Source organism: Mustela putorius, unplaced genomic scaffold (genome assembly GCF_011764305.1).
Source record: "Mustela putorius furo isolate JIRA1106 unplaced genomic scaffold, ASM1176430v1.1 tig00000580_pilon_pilon_pilon, whole genome shotgun sequence".
NCBI classification, from domain to species: domain Eukaryota; kingdom Metazoa; phylum Chordata; class Mammalia; order Carnivora; family Mustelidae; genus Mustela; species Mustela putorius.
In genome coordinates this window covers 1,082,024-1,104,855 of record NW_025421423.1, presented here as the reverse complement: position 1 = coordinate 1,104,855, position 22,832 = coordinate 1,082,024, and the positions used below count along the sequence as shown (strand labels likewise).

The 22,832-nt window shown below is 37.3% G+C and overlaps 1 protein-coding gene across 15 annotated transcripts in view; it reads left to right on the top strand.

Annotated features, from left to right (window-relative positions):
* RNF38 (ring finger protein 38) overlaps nucleotides 1–22,832 on the top strand; it is a 138,462-nt gene that overhangs the window by 105,644 nt on the left and 9,986 nt on the right. For all 15 annotated transcript variants that reach the window (XM_045081572.1, XM_004747602.3, XM_013053772.2 and 12 more), the window contains 6 exons: nucleotides 2,766–2,959; nucleotides 10,065–10,278; nucleotides 17,180–17,347; nucleotides 18,609–18,779; nucleotides 21,040–21,201; nucleotides 21,957–22,063. In XM_045081572.1, the coding sequence (XP_044937507.1) occupies nucleotides 2,766–2,959; nucleotides 10,065–10,278; nucleotides 17,180–17,347; nucleotides 18,609–18,779; nucleotides 21,040–21,201; nucleotides 21,957–22,063 (1,016 nt within the window). The remainder of the gene's footprint in view (nucleotides 1–2,765; nucleotides 2,960–10,064; nucleotides 10,279–17,179; nucleotides 17,348–18,608; nucleotides 18,780–21,039; nucleotides 21,202–21,956; nucleotides 22,064–22,832) is intronic.

Sequence of the window (22,832 nt, the reverse complement as noted above, 5' to 3'; positions counted from 1 at the left end):
TAATGAATTGCTCATTTCCCACTCTTTGTCTCTCCTTACTGCCTAATGTGAACCTATCACAGCTCAAAAAGAAGAGAAACTTTCCTAGGCACCTTTGCTGATCTCTTTAAAAACAATTCATTTGTTGTAAAATAAGAAGAGGTTCATTAACATCACTGAAAATATGTAAAGATTGATCGCCTAAGTGCTTCTTCGGGTCATTTTTGTGGGTCTGTACCACCCCCCTCCTTTTGGAGCAGTTAAAATTCAGAATTCCATATCTTAGCTTGCTTTAAGCTAAGCTATATATATATAGAGGATATATATGAAGGCTAATGATCAGATTGGTTGCTAGCATTTAGTAGTTTAAAAAGTCAGATTTGTTTTACCAACTGAGATTACTTATTTCTAGTGCTTGTGTCTAGTGCTTGTGTTTATGTATGAGTTTGCCAGGTCTTCATCAGTCGGCTTTTTAAAATCAAAATACCTATGTTTCATTGCTTACTTTTTAAGTTTTAGGATTATTAGAGCATAACTGATTTTTTTCCCTAAAATCAAAGGGCAAAAAGCATTTATAATTTTTTTTTATTTTTTTAAAAAGATTTTTATTTATTTATTTGACACAGAGAGAGAGATCACAAGTAGGCAGAGAGGGAGGCAGAGACAGAAGGGGAAGCAGGCTCCCTGCTGAGCATAGAGCCCAATGAGGGACTCAATCCCAGGACCCTGGGATCATGACCTGAGCCAAAAGCAGAGGCTTAACCCACTGAGCCCCCCAGGTGCCCCAAAACAAGCATATCTTTAAAAAAAAATTTTTTTTTAAATTTACTTATTTGATAGAGGGATGCAGAGCATAAGTAGGCAGAGCAGCAGGGAGAGGGAGAACCAGGCTTTCCTCTGAACAGGGATCCCGCTGCAGGGCTCCATTCCAGGATCCTGGACCTGAGCAGCAGGCAGCCACTTAACTAACTCAGCCACCCAGGTGCCCCTAAAAACAAGCATATTTTTAATAGCACCATTAAATCTATGGAGAAAATAAGGTATATCTTTGTGGTTCTGAAAACGATATAATATATATATATATATATATATATATATATATATATATATATATATTGTTTTAATTAAAATGGCAAATTTGAAATATAATCTTAAATACAAAGGGAAGGTGACATTTTTGGAATACCTCTGCTAAATAACTTGGAAAGATCAGAAGTAACCATTGCAGTTTGCTTTATTCCTATCAGTTTAACCAGTTCTGTTTTATATGCTGATCTCTTAAAAATTTAATGTTGTAGTATTATAGCCGTATATACTCTTTTGCTAATGTTTCGATTTTTTTTGTGCTGGCAACAGGTGCCAATTATTTTGCAACCAAAAGTGCTTTAATGCCCAAGTAATTAAAACTTGAAGGAGTAGATTTGAGATAAGAGAGGTTCTCTTAGGAAACACATAGCCCTCGCCAGACATATGGTTAATTTGTAGTTTTGACAGTTTTTATGAGACTGGATTGGAAAATTGACATGTGTGGGGAATCCTAGAGAGTTGAATTCAACTAAGATCCATATCAGTTTTATAGCTAATAAACAGTGCTGTGACCCTTGAAAACTCAACATGAAACAAGTACAGGTTTTGAATTATCCACCACTCTCATGTTTACCTGGAACTCCATGTCTTTCCAAATGTTGTGATGATCTAGTTAAGAACCGATGATTTAGATAAAGGGACGACTGGGTAGCTCAGTGGGTTAAGCTTCCAACTCACTCTCAGTTCAGGTCATGCCTTGTAGTCACAAGATCGAGCCCCACATCGTGCTCTGGCTTAGTTCAAAGGCTACTTCAGATTCTCTTTCCCTTTCCCTCCTGCTCATTTCTCTCTCAGATAAATAAATAAGATCTTTAAAACAAAACAAAACAAAACGGATGCGCTAGATTAGTTGACGGTTTCTTTCTTTTTTTAAAAGATTTTATTCATTTATTTGACAGATCACAAGTAGGCAGAGAGAGAGAGAAGCAGGCTCTCTACTGAGCAGGGAGCCCAGTGTGGGGCTCGATTTCAGGACCCTCAGATCATGACCTGAGCCAAAGGCAGAGACTTAACCAACTGAGCCCCCCAGGCACCCCTGGTTTCTTTGTTTTATGTAAATGTTGTTTTATCCCTATAAGCCTTGTTAAAGAAAATTAATGGCCTTAACAATAGGAATAAAGAAGCAGAAGAGTGTTATTTAGAATCAAATCAAGGGCCTACTGGAATTCTACCCCCTCCTCATTGATCTCTTAGATGAGAATTGACCCTTAAAAGAGTAGCTTAACTGATGGGGAACATAGTGGAATTGCAGTTGGTCAAGCTTCTGACTCTTGATTTTGGCTCAGGTTGTGGAATCAAGCCGGTGTTGGGCTCACACTGGCGGGGAGTCTGCCTGAGGTTCTCTCTCTCCCTCTTCACTGCCCCCCTACACCCCACCACCAGTGCTCTCTCTAGAATGAATAAATAAAAATTTTTTTAAGTGGTCAAGTTCCATACAATTGCTTATCACCTTATTGTATATCTTAAATGTTGATGAGTTTTATGATTTTTAAGAAACAGATTTTACTTTTCATTTGATAGTTACTTTGTATCTCCCTTCCCTTACCTAGAATCTGTTCTTTAAAGGTATTTAATTTGGGTTGACAACATATTTTCCCTCTCCTTTACTCTCTGAGGTACATGTATTTAAACACCTGTGCACGTATAGTAATGCAAAATACTTAAAAGGTTTCATTAAGTTGATTTTGTTGCATTGGCAGAGTGAAGATAGTCCGAGTCCCAAGAGACAGCGCCTCTCTCATTCAGTCTTTGATTATACATCAGCATCACCAGCTCCCTCACCACCAATGCGACCATGGGAGATGACATCAAATAGGCAGCCCCCTTCAGTTCGATCAAGCCAACATCACTTCTCAGGGGAACGATGCAACACACCTGCACGCAACAGAAGAAGGTTAGTTGACGACAGTGTATTTCTTAAATTTTCTTCCATTGGTAGATTTTATGAGGTTTTTTTTTTTTTTTTTTTAATGTCAGGAAGCATTTCTTTTCTATGGGCGTTTTATAAACACATCAACACATATGTACTCCTCCACTCACACATGAAAAACATGACACATTGTTTAGATTCCCACACTAGAGCATGAGAGTTCATTTAGCTTGTGGTTAATAGGTGAAGAAATTGAAAGAGGCTAAGGTGATTTATCTAAAATGAATCCATACTATTATATATGAATTCATCTACTTTATGGTTTAAGGCTTTGTGTGGGCTAGCCAGCAATTCTGATTACAGAAAAATGCATTTTATAGTTCCAAACTATAAGGAAATATGGAGACTCTAGAAATGAGCTACCTCTTTTTCACTTCATACCTAATTTATCTTTAAGACAATTGGGAGCTTAATTAGGTTTCTTATAAAACTGTAGAGCCTGTGGTATGAAAGACTGACTGAGGTTTATTACAGTGCCCAGTCCTCTCTGTCATGGTACTTGGTCCCTGGCTTTCCTTCTCAGAACAATGTATTTCTTCTGAACTTCTTTCTCTTCAGTTGTGGCCTGAGCTCATAACATTCCTTCTTCAGAGAATTGTGTATCCTTAGAATGAGACAGATGTTTGCATGTCCAGGATGTTGATAATCTAAGAAACATTGAAACTCTTGAGTTAGGAAGGTGTTAAGGACTGAAAGTTTGTGTCTCTTCAAAATTCATATGTTGAAGCTCTAATTCCCAGTGTGGCTATATTTGCAGATGGAGTCTCGAAGGAAGTAATTAAGGTTGAATGAAATCATAAGGGTAGGGCCCCCCAATCCAATAGGATTGGTGTCTTTATAAGAAGAGACACCAGAGAGCTCATTTACTCTGGCATGCAAGGACACAGTGAAAAGGTGTTCATCTGCAAACCAGAAAAAGAGCTCTCACCAGAAACTCATCATGCTGACACCTTGATCTCGGATTTTTACTCTCCAGAGCTGTAAGAAAATTAGTTTTTGTTGTTTAAGTCACCTGGTGTGTGGTGTTTTGTTATGGCATCCCTGGGAAACTAATACTGAAGGATCTTAAAACCACCATTCTTGGGATGACTGGGTGGTTCAGTTGGGTAAGCATCTGCCTTCAGCTCAAGTCACCACCCAGCTTCCTGGGATCAAGTCTGGAATTTGGCTTCTTGCTCATCAGGGAGCCTGCTTCTCCCTCTGCCTCTGTGTGCACTTTCTCTCCCTGACAAAACGTTAAAAACAAAATAAAACAAGGAAAACACCGTTCTTTGTTCCAGATGAGACAAAATAAACCTGTTTCTGAGTTATATTCTGTTGACACACTGAAGCTTTTACTTGGTCCATTTCCCCCCAGTTTTATTTAGGTTAAAATAATGTATGTCAACCCAGGTGAAATATTTTATAGATGTTAAATATAATAGCATGAGACAATATGGTTGTTTTTTTCAAGCTTACAGTCTGAGCACCTGCTGTACTCTTTTCTATTGTTTTGTGATGAAATGTGTCATACAGTCCGAAGAACATGTAAACCAAGCATAACTTAAAAGGATAACACACAAGTGTACCAACACCCAGATTAAAATAGAACATTGTTAATAATTCAAAAGCCACTATTCATCCTTCCTAGAGGATAAACCCTGTTCTGTGATTGACATCATTCCATTGTTAGTATTTTTTAATACCTAGGAATGTATTTAAAACAACGTGATTTTAGGTTTTGCTGGCTTTACTCTCATTTAAATGTATTCTTCTTTGACTTTATCAAACATTCTATTTTTTTTTTAAAGATTTCATTTATTAATTTAACGGAGATCATAAGTAGGCAGAGCAGCAGGCAGCGAGAGAGAGAGAGAAGCAGGTTCTCCAGTGAGCAGAGAGCCCGATGCAGAGTTCAATCCCAGGACCCTGAGATCATGACCTGAGTTGAAGGCAAAGGCTTAACCAACTGAGCCACCCAGGCTTTCCTCAAACATTCTATTTTTAATGTGGATAGAAGTAGTTCATTTATTTTTAATGGGTATAATCTTACATTATATTGATACCCCATTATTTATCCATTTATTGAATAATGGGTATCCTCAGTTTCTTAGTATTATATAGAGTATTGTTAAGAACCTTTTAAGGGTACACAGTTCCGGTATACATGTGGAAACATTTCACTAGTGTGTAAGCTTAGGAACATAATGGGTCATAGATCAGCTTTGGATCATAAGGGGAATGTAAAAGGTGTCTATTTCCAGATGGTAATAGTAACTAGTTAAGGGTTGTTAAATTGAAGAGAAGCATCATGCTCTAAGCTTATGGAAACACAGAGTGGGGAGGATAGGAGGAAGCAAGCACTTACCTAGAAAACTGACTTACAGGCTTATTCTGCTCAGCAGTGTGTGTTATTCCTTAACCTCATTCTCCATTAGGTACTTTATTATAGGCTGGCTATAGGCTTAAGCTGCCAGATTGCCTCCTAGAAGAAGGCTGTGCAAGCAGATACAATATTCAGCAGCAGTCTAATAGAATTTAAGATACAAAGATGAACGCACAAAGTGAAAGAAGGACACTAAACTCAGTAAAACAACTTAAACAGTTAATAGAACAGATAATTTTTAAGTAAGTATAACATGAGAGAGATGCAAGAGGATATTCATAAAAGTCAACTAGAAACCTTACTAAAGAAAAATTCAGAACTCAGGAAATGTGCAGAAAAGGTGTCCTAGTTTCTGGAAGATCAAGTGGAGAAATTTTCCCAGATACAATGTAAAAGGCAAAAGGAAAAGTGTGGATAAAAATGTTTAAATATAGAGACAGATCCATCGGTTTTAAGTATGTCTAATATTTTCACACGGAGACAATTGAAGGGACCTTTTTTTTTTTTTCCTTTTAAGATTTTATTTATTTGACAGCACAAGTAAGGGGAGTGATAAGCAGAGGGAAAGGGGAAACAAGTTCCCCACAGCAGGAAAAGTCCAATGTGGGACTTGATCCCAGGACCCTGGGATCATGACCTGAGCTAAAGACAGTTGCTTAAGCAGGCACCTTGAAGGGACCTTTTTTTCCTTTACATCCCAGAAAACATTTCCTTCATTTTTTCATTCATGCATTCATTTATTATTTTTATTAACATATAATGTATTATTTGCCCCGGGAGTACAGGCCTGTGAATCACCAGGCTTACACATTTCACAGCACTGATACAGCACATACCCTCCTCAATGTCCATAACCCAGCCCCACCCTATCTCAATCCCCCCACCCCTCAGCAACCCTCCGTTTGTTTTGTGAGATTAAGAATCTCATATGGTTTGTCTCCCTCCCAATCCTATCTTGTTTCGCTTTTTCCTTCCCTAACCCCCACAAGGCCTCACCCTGCCTCTTAAATGCCTCATATCAGAGAGATCATGATAATTGTCTTTCTCCAGTTGACTTATTTTGCTCAGCATAATACCCTCTAGTTCCATCCATGTCATTGCAAATGGCAAGATTTCATTTCTTTTGGTGGCTGCATAGTATTCCTATGTGTGTGTGTTTGTGTGAGAGATAGAGAGGGAGGGAGAGAGAGAGACACATCTTCCTTAGCCATTCATCTTTTGATGGACATCTAGGTCTGAAGGGACCTTTTTAAAGAAATAATGCAAAACCGTTTCTCAGAATTTAAGAAACACTTGAGTGTTGAACAAGATTTTGGTGAACTTGCAGAACCTACACCAAGAATAATAAAAATTCACAAATATTCCGAGACAGAAACTTTGAGTTCTGCCAGCTGATTTATCACTTAAGTATAAAGCCAAAATATAATTGCATTTCAAATATTAAGAAACCATATTGACCCGCAAGAAATCCTCCCTGAAAGAATTGTTAAAAATTGTATTCTCTCCCGGAAGTAGAAGAGTGAGAGCAAGAACTAGGATTCAAGACCACTGGTTAGCAAAGGAAATGAAAAAGACATACTATTTAAGTCTGAATAAAGGCCTGTTGTTTAAAAAAGAAAAAGAAATTCAGAAAAGATCTGCACATGAGTTGGGGATAGAGCAGAGAGAAGAGTTTAATTTCTGCCTGTCAGGAATGCTGAGTAAATCTAGGTGGGTTTTTTGTTTTTTGTTTTTTTTTTTGAAAAGTGAAAGTATATATTTAAAAATTAAGGGTCATCACTAGGAGAATAGAAATAAGGAATGTATAGCTTCTATAACAAAACAGATTAACAACACATATAGGAAACTCCGGACAGAACAGTTTTGTGGCAAATGATACACCAAAAATAAAATGAACAAAATATAAAGTCAACTGAAATATTTCTCCATATTTTATTATTATTTCTTATTTTTAGATTTTAAAAATTATTCCGCTTTCTAAATGTCCAAAGGCACACATAGCATTTAGTGAGAGGCCATATAGTAAAGATAAAGGGGATCAAATAATAGACCTGAATGTCACCATGAGGACTTGGATCTTAATTTGTGTTTTGTTGGAGTGCTGCTGATATGATTTTTGAATGGGAAGATGAGAACCAAGTGTCAACAATGGAATAATACAGTAATAAAGGGGCCCTTAAAATTTATAGGTTGAGGGCGCCTGGGTGGCTCAGTTGGTTGGGCGACTGCCTTTGGCTCGGGTCATGATCCTGGAGTCCTGGGATCCAGTCCCACATGGGACTCCCTGCTGAGCAGGGAGTTTGCTTCTCCCGCTGATCTCTCCTCTCATGCTCGCTCACTCTCTCTCTCAAATAAATAAAAAAAATCATTTAAAAATTTAAAAAAAAATTAATAGATTGAGTAGATTTTTAGGAGATGATCTAAGCACATGTACTCTGTATTTTATAGATTTTAAGGTATGTATTTTCCCATATCTTAACATCTATTAAGGACTTAGAATTGATGGTATATCATTGTTTAATTGGCAATTTTTAAAAAAATGTTAAACAGTCTTTTATCTTTTTTTTTTTTTTTTTTTTAAGATTTTACTTATTTATTTGACAGAGAGAGAGAGACCACAAGTAGGCAGAGAGGGGAGTAAGCAGGTCATGACCTGCCTTCGGCTCAGGTCATGATCTCAGGGTCCTGGGATGGAGTCCCGTTGAGCAGAGAACCCGATGCGAGACTCCATCCCAGGACCCTGATATTATGACCTGAGCCGAAGGCAGAGGCCTAACCCACTGAACCACCCAGGCGCCCCAAGTCTTTTATCTTATATATTTATTTTTAAGATTTAATTTTAAGTAACCTCTACAGCCAGCTCAGACTCATAACCCTGAGATCAAGAGTTGCATGCTCCACTGACTGAGCTAGCCAGGCACCCCCATACAACAGTCCTTTAAAATACTTGTACAATAAAGGAGTGCCTGGGGGGGCTGGGTCGGTTAAGCATCTGACTCCTGGTTTCAGGCTCAGGTCATGAACCTCAGGGTTGTGAGATAGAGCCCTGTATCAAACTCTCTGTCAGGCATGGAGCCTGCTTAAGATTATCTTTCTCTCCCTCTGCTCCTCCCCACCTCCCCTAAAAAAATTATATAAAGAGGAGATAAGACAACTATATGCAATAATGAGATCCTGTATTGGATTCTCAGCAGTGAGGGGGCATAGTTGGAAAAACCAGTGAAATCTGAAATCTGCTCTGTTTAATTAATAGTACAATACCAAGGTTTATTAATTTTAGTAATTTTTCTATGGTTATGGAAGATAATAGGATAAAGGAAAGCTGGGCAAAGGGTATGCAAAAAACCATACTAAAATTATCTCAAAACATTTAAAAAGTGAGTTCTAGGGTGGATGACATCTTAAATTCAGTGAAATACAGTATGTAGATTTTGAAGTAAAGTTAAGTACATTTTGCAGAAAGAGAAATATTAAAATAAAGTTAGTGGAGGCAGTTAATGAAACAAGAACCCGGCATGTGTATCAGGAGCACTATTGAAAAGTTAATGTCAAAGAGGAATGTTGTTGTTCTCTTTAAGACTGGGGAGTTGGGAGTGAGAAGAAGCATATTTAGAGGTAGAGAGGTGATCTGATGTGTGCAGCTGTGTTTGGAATGGGACTGTTTGGCCTCTTTTGCCCAATGTAGAGTACATTTTGTTTGTTTGTTTATTTAAAAGATTTATTTGATAGAGAATGAGAGAGAGAGAGCACTTGCATGAGAAGGGCAGGGGGCAGAGGGAGAAGCAGACTCCTGCTGAGCAGGGAGGGAGCCTTATGCCAGGATTATGACCTGAGCCGAAGGCAGTTGCTTAACCAACTGCCTTCGGCTCAGGTCATGATCCTGGTGTCCCAGGTGCCCTTTTGTTTGTTTATTTTAAAGATTCTATTTGAGAGAAAGAGCTTGAGGGAGCACAAGCAGTGGAGAGAGAAACAGTTTGCCCATCGAGCAGGGACCTGATGCTGGGGGGTGGTGGTCATAACCAGAGCCGAAGGCAGCCACTTAACCCACTGAGCCATCCAGGTGCCCCTGTAGAGTACTTTTGAATGAGGCTGCTTTTTTGAATTGCACTAGTGCTGAGCCATTGTAAAAAGCCGTGGAGGTGAATTGTGGAATTGTAGAGAATGGAAATCTATTCACAATAACAACTTGACAAAATTTGTGTTAAACTACATAGATGACTGGGGTGTAGGGGGAGTAAAAGTGGTTTCCTTCATAACGTCTTTTAAAATTCTGTGTATTATAGGAATATTTATGCTGATGCTATCTCAGTGATTTCCATTTCTAGCATTTACTGAGTTACTATTGTATTTGCAGTTGTAAACAGATGTTCTTCAGTTACGTCTTTTCATTCCAATGGAATTGCTGATATTCGACTACTTTTGCCTTTACAAAAGGCAGTTTCGTATAATTAAACAAAAAAAAGGACAGTAGTGGGCTATTGATTTCTAATATTTGCAGAGCTGAATACTAAATTTTGTAATTTTAAAAAAAAAAAAAACGTTGTTTAAATTTGGTTTTAGAGCTGATGGGGAACCAGCACAATTATTTAATACTCAGGCTTTTGCCTAGCGTAAACTGATGTATTGCAAAGAGGCAACACAGAATCTTTATGGATCACAACAGTAAATATTATAATAACTTTCTTGACATTTGCTATATTACAGTCCTCCTGTCAGGCGCCAGAGAGGAAGAAGGGATCGTCTGTCTCGACATAATTCCATTAGTCAAGATGAAAACTATCACCATCTCCCTTATGCACAGCAGCAAGCAATAGAGGAACCTCGAGCCTTCCACCCTCCGAATGTATCTCCCCGTCTGTTACACCCTGCTGCTCATCCACCCCAGCAAAATGCAGTAATGGTTGACATACATGATCAGGTATAGTAACAGAATGTCTAGAAAATGCAGGTGCTAAAGATTGGTGGCAGTTTATTGAGGTGGTTTTTCATTGTAAATTTCTTTTAATTTTACCTAAAAGGAAGTATTTTTTCCTAAACTGAAGCTGTTTTAGGTAAGATCATTCTTTTTAAATTCTATGTAGCTTGAAAGAAAGTTGAACTTTAGAAAATTAGGAGCAAGGTTATGAAAGCTCAGAATGGTTTCGTGTATTAGTTGGAAATCACTGCTAATAAGTTTAATAGGAGATAACAGAAAACTGGTGGTTTGAATACACATTTCTGTTTCCCTCTCCCTTCCTGTTTCTTCTGGATAATTCAGTAGGCACGACAGTTGAGTACATCTTTGTTGGTAGGTTTCCATGGGTCTCCACAGGGATGACAGGTAGATGGCTTATTCCCTTTGTTCCTGCCAGGAGCTGAGGGACTATTTGAGAAGAGGGCTTGTCAGACAGAACCTGAGAGTCAAGACCACAATTGTTTGGATTTCCATGGATTTTCTTATTTTCAATAAGGTTGCTGAATTGTAAGGATAAGGAAAAATTCGTCTTTCAAATTTGTAGATAGAAATTAGAAAAGGAAGGAAAATCGAACTGGCATTCATTTTTTTCATCTGTAGTAGATGATAGGAAACCATGAAAACACTATATTGACAATTGAAAGAAAATATGATCTCTACCAGGTACCATCTTCTGTCAGACATGTTCTATCCTATGTTAAAGAAAGAGTTCAAAAAATTGATCATGCAGTAAGAAGTTCTAAAAAGAAAAAATTTTCTAGACCACATTCTTTGTGGTCATAATCTGATAAAATTATAAATCATAACTTTAAAAATAATTTTTAAAATGACACTGAAATGTTTGAGGCAAGATTATAATTGGGGAAAATTAAAGGAAATACCATCAAAGTCAGATATGCCTAAAGCTGTTGTCTGAGAAAATTTTATAAACCATCATTATTTATTTTAAAAATAGAAAATAAATGAACTAATTGCTTGAGTAATTAGGGAAAAATTTACAGAGTAAACCAAAAGGAATGAAAAGAATAAATTACCAGGAAATATAATTAAAATTAACAATATAGAAATTTATTAAAAAAGAAGCAGCACAAAACCCAATCCTGGTGCTTTGAAAAATTGGTAAGAATAACTAACTAGCACCTTGTGAGCTTGGTTAAGGTGAAAAGAACCAAATATATAAAGGAAGTAGGAATGATTTAAAAAAAAAAAAAAGACCTATATCCATACACATAAGAAATATTCAAAGAATTTTCTTCAATTTTAAAATGAAAACACCTATTTCATAAGGGTTGTTGGGAGAATTAAGAGTTAATTTATTCTGAGCACTTAAACTAGTACAAATGGTAAGCACTCAGTTATTATTTTGCTGTTAGCTATTGTAAATTTCTTTTAATTTTACCTAATTATAATGAAATTCTGTGTGTAACTGGGGGGACAGAGAAAATACGAAGTTCCTAGAGGATATTATGCTTAGCGAAATAAGTCAATCTGAGAAAGACAATTATCATATGATCTCCCTGATAGGAGGAAGTTGAGATGCAGCATGGCGGGGTTGGGGTAGAAAAAGAATAAATGAAACAAGATGGGATTGGGAGGGAGACAAACGGTAAGAGACTCTTAATCTCACAAAACAAACTGAGGGTTGGGGGGGTGGGATAGGGAGAGGGTGGTGGGCTTATGGACATTGGGGAAGGTATGTGCTGTGGTTGGTGAGTGCTGTGAAGTGTGTAAACGTGGCGATTCACAGACCTGTACCCCTGGGGCTAATAATACATTGTATGTTAATAAAAAATTAAAAATTTTTTATTTTTTTTTTTATTTTTTTTTTAAAGATTTTATTTATTTATTTGACAGAGAGAGACCACAAGTAGGCAGAGAGGCAGGCAGAGAGAGAGAGAGGAGGAAGCAGGCTCCCTGCTGAGCAGAGAGCCCGATGCGGGACTCGATCCCAGGACCCTGAGATCATGACGTGAGCCGAAGGCAGCAGCTTAACCCACTGAGCCACCCAGGCGCCCTAAAAATTTTTTAAAAAGGAAAAAAAAAGAAGGTCCAAAAATTGACCCAACAATAATAGAAAAATGTGAATTACCACATAAGTGTAAAAGCTACTTAGAATTTTACCATTGAAGAGGCACAGTGATAAGATGGCTTCACAGATGATTTTTCCAGTTTGTAAGGAACTCTCATGTAATAATATACAAATGATTTCAGGCTTTTCTTAAAACCAAAAAACCAATTTTTTCTAATTATTTTATGAAACCTATGTAATTTTAATATCAAAAGTAAAGATAGTAATCCCCAAAGAACAATAGAAAACTCTCAAATACAAAGGAGGATTTTCTTTTCTTTTTTTTTTTTTTTTTTTTTTTAATTTTATTTATTTGACAGACAGAGATCACAAATAGGTAGAAAGGCAGGCGGAGAGAGAGAGAGGAGGAAGCAGGTTCCCCGCTGAGCAGAGAGCCTGATGTGGGACTCGATCCCAGAACCCTGAGATCATGACCTGAGCTGAAGGCAGAGGCTTAACCCACTGAGCCATCCAGGCGCCCACAAAGGAGGATTTTCTAAATAGATGTTCAGAAATACCTAGCAGCGTATCAGTAATAATAATAATAATAAAGGTTTATTCCAAATAAGAGGATAGCGTAGTATGGAAATATTCATAGTACATCAACAAATAATAGGAGAAAATAATGATTTTTATCAGAAGATGTTGAAGTCAGTTAAAATTTAATAAAAACTAATAAGAAAGAACCAAAAGGGAAATTACTTAAATATAATAAGTAAAATTAGCAGCAAGTATCCTAATTGGCCAGATGAATCAGCAACTAGAGATGTTTGCTGTCCGTTTATTTAAAGTTACATTAAAAGTTCTACCGGATGGAATAAGATAATGTAGTTACAGGTGTAAAACAGTGAAAGAAATAATTGTATTTTTCTCCTCACTATGTAATTGTAGAAGAAAACACAAGAAACTCTAGTTTTAAAGAATTTAATATGGGGCCCATATGCAGATTAAATGTATAGATGTCTCTAACTTAATATCGATCACTTCATGAATAGATATGGTATATCCATACAGTGAAATAATAATTCACTAAAAGGTGGAGTGAAGTACTAATCCATGCTGCACTACATGGATTAACCTTGAAAATATGCTAAGTCAAGTCAGCCAGCCACAGAAGGCCACATTTATATGAAATGTCTAGAATAGGTTAAATCCATAGAAATGGAAATGAATTGTTTCCAATATTGTTAAGGAGGATAAGCCAAGACAAAGGGAAGAAAAAGAGTTTGAGAACAAGAAAAGAACAAATAACACCCATCAGTATTTGCAGATGAAATGACCATATGCATAGAAAAGCCCAAAGCATCTTAGATAAGCTATTAAAATTAAGAATTGAACAGATTGATTGGTTACCAAAGCACCTATAAACAATCAGTTGGGGGCGCCTGGGTGGCTCAGTGGGTTAAGCCTCTGCCTTCAGCTCAGGTCATGATCTCAGGGTCCTGGGATTGAGCCCCATATCGAGCCCCATATCGCGCGCTCTGCTCGGTGGGGGGCCTGCTTCTCCCTTCTCTCTGCCTGCCTCTGTCTACTTGTGATCTCTCTGTCAAATAAATAAATAAAAATAAAATTTAAAAAAATCAATCAGTTGTATTTTTCTATACCAGAATCAAACATAATAAAAAAAACTTTTCAAAGATATATTTACACTAAACAACCAAGATTTTTTTTTCAACAGATAAGCTGTGGAGATGAGGGGAGATGGAAGTAGCAGTTAACAAACTTAGAGATATTCCAATTAATTGTAATATGTAAACTATTTTTGGATTCTGATTAAAAATTTGATACTGATGATGCATTGGAATTTTGAACAGAATATTATTTCTAAGGATCTTTCTCCTTTTTTTTTTTTTTTTTCTTTTTAAAAGAGTTTTATTTATTTGACAGAGAGATCACAAGTAGGCAGAAAGGCAGGCAGAGAGGGGGAAGCAGGCTCCCTGCTAAGCAGAGACCCTGATGTGGGACTAGATCCCAGAACCCTGAGATCGTGACCTGAGCCGAAGGCAGAGGCTTAACCCACTGAGCCACCGAGGTGCCCCAAGGACCTTTCTCTCAAGGGAGTTTGATAATGCTCCTGTGGTTAAGTGTTTGTGTCTTCCAGAAATATGTACTAAAATATTTATTAAAGGATGGGTTCCTGGGATTTGCTTCAACAAAATATAGGAAAAGGAGAAGTTGATGGAAATGGATTGGCTGTGGTTTAATGGTTTTGGAGGCTACATAATGAATAGGGGGGTTAATTATACTACTGTTGAGTGTATTTGAAATTTTCTGTAATGTTCAAATGAAAAAGTATCATTGAAAAATCAAAATAATACAGAGGAAATTATGAAGCAATCTTAATAAAAGATGCCTAAGATTTATGTAGAAGATTATAACACTTTGTTAAGGCAGTAAACCTGTCTAAATACTGAAGGTTTGTCTTGTAAACCTTTTTGTAAAAACTGCCTGTTGTCAAAACTGATATTCGGAACATGTAGAAATAGCATGATCGCAAGTAAATTTCCAGGAAGATTTAGGTATAACTTGAAAAGCTGATTCTGTCATTTCTCTGGCATTTTATTAAGGGCCTGGAATTATCTTAAGAGTAGGGGAAAGCAGGCTACTGCTGTTTCTGTAGAGTTTTACTGGAATGCAACTATGCTTTCTTATTTATCATCTGTGGATGCTTTTTGCAGAGATCAAGTCTCTGTGTTAAATAAATAAATTATTTAAAAAAAAAAAAAGAAAGAAAGAAAGAAATAGTTGGCTGATGAGTGCTCTGGTCTAGTTGCTAAGACCAAGTAGTTCTCAAGAGTATGTGCTAGATCATCTGGCCAGCAGCAGCAGCATCACCTACACATTTGTTAGGAATGCAGGTTCTCAGACTATACACTAGACTTACTAAATCAGAAACTCCAGGTATGGCCAGCAACCTGTTGTAACCCAAGTGATTCTAATGCCAGAATAATTAAATGGGCTAATGACATAGAACATAAATCCCAGAAATAAACCCACACATTTATGGATACTTTAGTGATATATGGTTTCAGATGAGTTGGAAGAAGACAGAATTTTTAATTAATAATGCTGGGACAATTGGGTACTCAATTCGTCTTCCTAGATACTAATTTCTTTTTTTTTTCTTCATTTATTTGACAGACAGAGAAATCACAAGTAGGCAGAGAGGCAGAGAGAGAGCTGGGAAGCAGGCTCCCCACTGAGCAGAGAGCCCGATTCGGGGCTCGATCCCAGGACACTGGGATCATGACCTGAGCCAATTTTAGTATATGTGCTGCCGAAGCGAGCACCATGACCTGAGCCAAAGGCAGACCATTAACCCACTGAGCCATCCAGGTGTGCTCCCCTAGAAACCAATTTCTAATAAGTTAAGTAAAGCAGGGGCGCCTGGGTGGCTCAGTGGGTTAAGCCTCTGCTTTAATGACAAGCAATAGATTTGTATCTCTAATTAAGCTCTAAATGAATGTGACAGAAAACCTGATAGAAAATGGTCAGGTGAACAAAGGATAGTTTACCAAAAAGGAACTCTGAATGGTTAATAAACCTGTCATAAGGGGCACCTGGGTAGCTCAGTGGGTTAAGCCTCTGCCTTCAGCTCAGGTCATGATCTCAGGGTCCTGGGATTGAGCCCTGCATCGGCTCTCTGCTCAGCAGGGAGCCTGCTTCCCCCACCTCTTTCTGCCTGCAGTTTCTGCATACGTGTAATCTCTCTGTCAAATAAATAAATAAAATCTTAAAAAAAAAACAAACTGTTCTAAGATACTCACCTGCTCTAATCAGAGAATGCAGATTTAAGGCAAGCATGTTAATACTGGTTTTTGTTGTTGTTTCCATTCTTCAGGTGGGTAAGCACAATTGTGACACAAGTACATCTACTTTGAGTGGAGATGCTCGAAAATGGTTCCTATTGTTACTGTTAGGATTGTGGCTTACCCAGCCATTTACAATACTGTAAAATTCACCCTTTTACCCAGAATCCCTCTGAAATAAATGAAACTACTAGTATTTTTGGATATGTATTCAGTGATCTTTTTTTTACAGTTGTGTTTGCAGTGGTGAAAGAGTGAAAACAACTTGAATATCCCAATAGCCTATTAGTGAGAGGACTGTGTTAAGTGGGTGTTTCAAAAAAAAAATGAATTGACTTTAACTCCCTTCAAGACATATCTACAATATTAATTGAAGAAAGTAATTTACAAGCTATATCTCATTTATGTTAAGGGAAAAGAATTAACATGACAACAGTTAGTGGATAATCTGTATATATTCATATGGCCATGGAAGAAAGATGTTGAAGGGTTATATGTTAGTAAAATTGTTTGCCTCAGGTAGGATAGGAATCAGACTGGCCAAGAGAGAAGGAAATTATTTAACTTTTTAAATTCTCCTTCAAGTTGTTGTACTAGTTGGATTTAAATTTTTAAAAAAATTTCCTGTTGGATGTGGCTAGGTAGTAGAAGATACAGCTTTCATGTTTCCAAGTTTCCTCAGAAAAGTTTCCTCTATAAAGCAGATGAGAAGAGTTAATACAGCAGTTCATTATTCTCCTGGACTTTTGAAGTCTCTTTGAGGGTCAAGTTGTGTCTTAGTTCTGTGGGTTTTATATATTATTCTTGAAACAGTCAGCTGTCCTATACAGTGATAAAGAATATTCTGGTTGAAGCTATTGGAGAAGTACATTGTGAAACTCTGTGTAGCTAAGAGAGGAAACTGTAAAGGCCTATATTTTAATTTTTAATAGTTGATTTCTTATTCAAACACCTGAAGTTCTAAGGTTGCATTTTTCTTTCCTACTAGCTCCATCAGGGCACTGTCCCTGTTTCTTACACAGTAACAACAGTGGCACCACATGGGATCCCACTCTGCACAGGCCAGCACATCCCTGCTTGCAGTACACAACAGGTCCCAGGATGCTCTGTGGTTTTCAGTGGACAGCACCTCCCTGTTTGTAGTGTGCCTCCTCCAGTAAGTCTGCCATCCCCTTCGAATGGCTAAGTGTGTTCTGTAAGCAAACAGAATTAAAGAGACTGCTCTTTGGAAAAAGCTCTTCATTTTCAAGTAAAAAATGCAATTTTATTGCAATAGGAGTCTCAAAGCATACTTAAAATAACAATTTAATAAAGTTAGCTTTAAAACTTGGTGTATTTTCAAATTAAATTATACATATTTAAATATCCTGAAGAGAAAGCATGTATCAGCACTGTTTATAATTAAACCTTGATAAAGGTTGGATTAGGGTACTAGCATAGAATATTGAACTACTTAGTAAGTTAGTCTGAGAGACTTTAGTGATCAACAGTAATAGCCTCAGCACTTAAGTTTTTGTAAGCACTTTGAGTGCTTGGTCTTACTTATTTCTCACTGTAGGAAGCCTGTGGTAACAATGGTATCCCCATTTTCTAGATGATGAAATTGCAAATGACTTAATGTCACAGAGACAGTTAGTATGAGAGAGCAGTGATTCACACCCACTTCCTTCTGCCTCTTAAGCTCATGTTTTATCCTTTAATCCATCGACCCCCAATCCAACCTCCTTATTTCACAAATGAGGTCACTGAAATCCAGAGAATTTAAATGACTTGTCTGACTAAGGTTTTCAATGAAGCATTTTCCTGAAACTAAATATAATCCTAATATCTTTATTTGAATGTGAGATTAAAAGGAACACAGAGATACCAACTCTAGTTTTAATTTATTAATTTATCCTAACCTTGGTTTCTCAATAATGGATTATGGGATCAGTGTGCTAAATTAGCAGACTAAAATATTTGAGAAACATAACCTTATTATGTTAATAAGGAACTTAGCTGTGGGTTGGGCTCTTAGTAAATATCAAAATTCCATAAATAAGAAAATTTCTGTAACATTGAAAAGGATAGGTTCTTGGACAGGAAAGCAGTAATATCTGGTTATTCAGTCAAGTAGGAAGGGGCTTCCTCTTCTGTGCAACACTTTTCACTCCACTTCATAGGTATCAAAAAGCTAAAGAGGAAGTTGGGTGTTTTGACTTATATGCCAGAACTATATAAAATACAGAATAATTACTAGTATTTTACTGATAAATGCAAAAATATGCTATAGTTTCATTTTCAGTGTAGGTCATTAAGATATTTTGGTATGATTTTGAGCGGGATATGGCAATGACATTTCAATCTCAATGTATAGATTTTTAAGAATACATTATTACTAGTTTTATATTAATAACAAATAATGGTTTCTTTTACAGATGCTTCAAGCATGTTCAGTTCAGCACTTACCAGTACCATATGCTGCGTTCCCACCCCTTATTTCTAGTGACCCATTTCTTTTACATCCTCCTCACCTTTCTCCCCATCATCCTCCTCATTTGCCACCACCTGGCCAGTTTGTCCCTTTCCAAACACAGCAGTCACGATCGGTAGGTATCTACTCTTCTGTCTTTAATTTTCAGAGAATGTATAGACCTAAGAGGCAGATTAATTTAATAGATGTTATTTGTTACCACTTAAAAACTATAATTTAGGCACTCTTCTGGTTCTTAAAAGAATTAGGGAATTCACAGTTACACAAATTAATATAAATATGTTTACCTAAAATTATCTTGGTTGCTTAAGTTTTTCTAGTTCTTTTATATGTCTCTTGTATAATTTAAAATTGTTCCTTCATGTCTGCAATCCTTCTGGAAGTAAATCTGAAGAAAAATTCTGTTGTTTTTTCCTTTTATGTATTTCTGAAATGGTGGAAAATGAAAGTATTATAAAATAGTTTATTGATACTTGCTATAATAATTACTTTCATTTAGGCAAGTAAAGTAAATTTGTTTTCTGGGTTTTTTTGAAGTCCCATTTTTCTTCTATATTCTGTTGAAAAGATGAGGTCATCCATCTTGGGACTAGAATTTAGCTCAGAGGCATATTCTCTTGAGGGGTTGGAGGAGGTATAAGCACTGTAGCAGTGGAACAGGGGCACAGGAAGGAGGCCCAGATGTTTTTTGGACAGGCCAAGTTAACCATCTAAACTATCAGGCATTCAGGGTGAATGGGAAAGAGAACATACAGAATGATTAGGGGAAAAGATTTTAAGTCCTGTGAAAGGAACTTGACCATGTATCCTAGAGGAACCTTAACCATCCTTTACCTAGGATTTATGCACCATGCGGGGTCTCAGGTAGAGGAGAACTTAACCTGGATGCTCCTCTGACCGCTATAGAAGCCAATTAGGACAAAAGTTGGGCTTATCCAAAAAGTTAAAACTACTTCTATAAGGAAGTCTTTATTAGAATCATGGCAGGATTGATGGCAGGATGATCTTAGCTTCAAGTACCTGAGAATTCAAGATTAAAACAAAATTTTGCCATCACTTATATTTGAGTTTGGTATCCTTTAAAAGGTCCAATCACGTAGCCAGATCACAGCAGCTTAGGTTCACTTGTGTTGTCATAGTGTCAGCAGTTGGGATTTCTCTCAAGCATATATAAGCTACCAAACTAAAGTGGAATTTTGTTTGAATAGTGAATAATGTGTTGATAATTGTCTAACTGCAGAAGGAAGTTAGACTAACGTTGAAGAATACATGTTCTTAAAGGAGTCAGATACACAAAAATATGTACATAAGTGTTCATAGTAGCATTACTCCTAACATCAAAAGGTGGAAAGAGTTCAAATGTCCCATCAACTGATGCAGTGAAGCAGTGAATCTTTTTCAGCTATAAAAAGGAGTGAAGTACTGATACACAGACTACAAAATGATGAGCCTTGAAAACATGCTAAGTGAAAGAAGCCAGACACAAATGACACAAACATATGAAATGTTCCAGGATAGGCAAATCTGTAGAAATGGAAGGTAGACTGGCAATTGTCCAAGGCTTGGGGAGGACTGGAAAAATGGGGTAGTGGACTCCTAATGAGCACAGGTTGGGGGGTGGAGGGATGAAAGTGCTATGGAATTAGATAGTGATGAAGGTCATAGAACTCCGGTGAATCTACTTAAATCTATTGTACCCCTTAAATGAATTGTACCCCTTAGCAGGGTGATTTTTTTTTTATAGTATGTGAATTATATCTCAGTAAAGCTATTGTCAAGAAGAAACATAGTGTGTGCTTCGCTTTCCTACATTGTCTCAGTGTTCATAGCATGCTTTTGAAGTAGGCAGTGAACCTTTTAGTCCTCTAGATAATATGAGATTCATATGAAGTTATTTATATAAAAGCCACATGGCTCATTAGTGACAACAGCAAGAGTCTAATACTGAAGCCCATAAGTCTTCTAATACAGCATCATGCCTGCTCCATCTGATCCCACTCATTTAGTCCTAGTTCTGATTTATAAATATACACATGCTCGGTTTCATATGTTAAAGTGTCTGAAGTGTCAGAAGATTTTGTGAGATCAGTGTATTATGATTAAAAAGGAATTTTAACTTCCATATAATTACTTCCCGTCTCCTTTTTTTGAGACATTTCAAATAGTAAAATGTTTATTGGAAATGTTTTAATGACGTTTCAGAGATTTTACTGTAGTCTGTATGTCCACATGTATAAATTTAGATTCGTATAAACATCAAGAAATAAATGACCTTAAAGGTGTTTGGGGGAGGTTAATTTTTATTATTATGAAACATAATATGTCTAAACACTGGCAATATATTAATATATTAGTTTGCTCTTTTCCTCTCTCAGCCTCTGCAAAGGATAGAAAATGAAGTGGAACTCTTAGGTGAACATCTTCCAGTAGGAGGTTTTACTTATCCTCCATCGGCCCATCCCCCAACATTACCTCCATCAGCTCCTTTGCAGTTCCTAACCCATGATCCTTTGCATCAGGAGGTGTCCTTCGGAGTAGTAAGTTTTCAATCCTGTTATTAACCTATTACTTGCTCTGATAACTTGTTCTGAGTTCTGTTTCTATATAACTCTGCCTGTTTAGAGTTTTTTAAATGTATTCTTGAAAGCGTTTGGTCGGAAAATTGTATTTAAAACTACACCTAAGTGTATTTTTTTTTTTTAAAGATTTTATTTATATCTAGAGAGGAAGTGAAAGTGGGTGGTGAGGGAGAGGGGAGCATAGGGAAAGGGGCAAGCAGACTCCATGCTAAGCTCAGAGCCTGGTACGGGACTCAATCCCATTACCCTGAAATCATGACCTGAGCCAAAATCAAGTCACATGCCCGACTGACTGAGCCACCCAGGTGCCCCAATCACTAAGGAATATACTTAAGTGTATTTTTTTTTTTAAGATTTTATTTATTTATTTGACAGACAGAGATCACAAGTAGGCAGAGAGGCAGGCAGAGAGGGAGAGGGAGAAGCAGGCTCCCTGCTGAGCAGAGAGCCCAATGTGGGGCTCGATCCCAGGATCTTGAGATCATGACCTGAGCCGAAGGCAGAGGCTTTAACCCACTGAGCCACCCAGGCACCTCTTAAGTGCATGTTTTAAACTAGTTGTATTTATGCTAACATTTAATAAATACCAAATGTTAACTTACTTAAATAGTAAGAAATTTTGTAGGTTTTTTAAAGAAGAGAGACTATTAGGCAAAATAAGTAGTTAAAAAGGTAGAGTGATCTTAAATTGTTTTAACTTTTTTCCCCTACAGCCTTATCCTCCATTTATGCCTCGGAGGCTCACAGGACGTAGTAGATATCGATCCCAGCAGCCAATACCACCTCCCCCCTATCATCCCAGCTTACTACCATATGTGTTGTAAGTTCTGTTTATCTCATTGTAGTGAATTCTGAATTTTGATAGCCTTGACGTTCTCCTCCTCTTATGAATATCTTCTGCGTGATACATGATTGAGGGTGTGTTAGAGATTTGTTTTTATGTAATGGTAAGGGATTGGACTGGGAGACTGTGTAAGGGTGGAATAAGGAGAAGAGCCAAGAACAAGGGAGAAGTGGGAGAGGAAGAAATTTGTGAGCCAGAAAATAGGTTAGAAGATTTAAAGAATAAATCAAAAAGTAGAAAAGTTTACAATTTTGCCTCTCTTACAGCTGTCATCACTAGCCACCTTTGAATATCCAGCTTTTTAAATTAAGATTTTATTATTTATTTGAGAGAGAGAGCATCCGTGTGTGCATGTGCATGTAGCAGAGAGGGGCAGAGGAATAGGGAGAAGCAGACTCCACACCAAGCAGAGAGCTCATTGTGGGGCTTGATCCCAGGACTCTGGGATCATGACCTGAGCCGAAGGCAGATGCTTCACTGACTGAGGCACCCAGGGGCCCCGCATATGTTTGATGCTGCTGCTTTCCCAAGGAAAGAGGTCAGAGAAGTTATTTCTGTGCCTTAGAAATACTGTTAGGATTAAGTTTGTAACAGATGCCCAAGTGTTACACATGATAGTTTTTAATTTGTCTCTCACGTAGTGAAGTTCAGAAGTGGGCAGTTCAGAAATTGTTGGCCCAATAATTAAGGAATGGTTCTACCATGTTCAAAATTTTTTGGCTTTCTCTACATGAATGAAGATGGC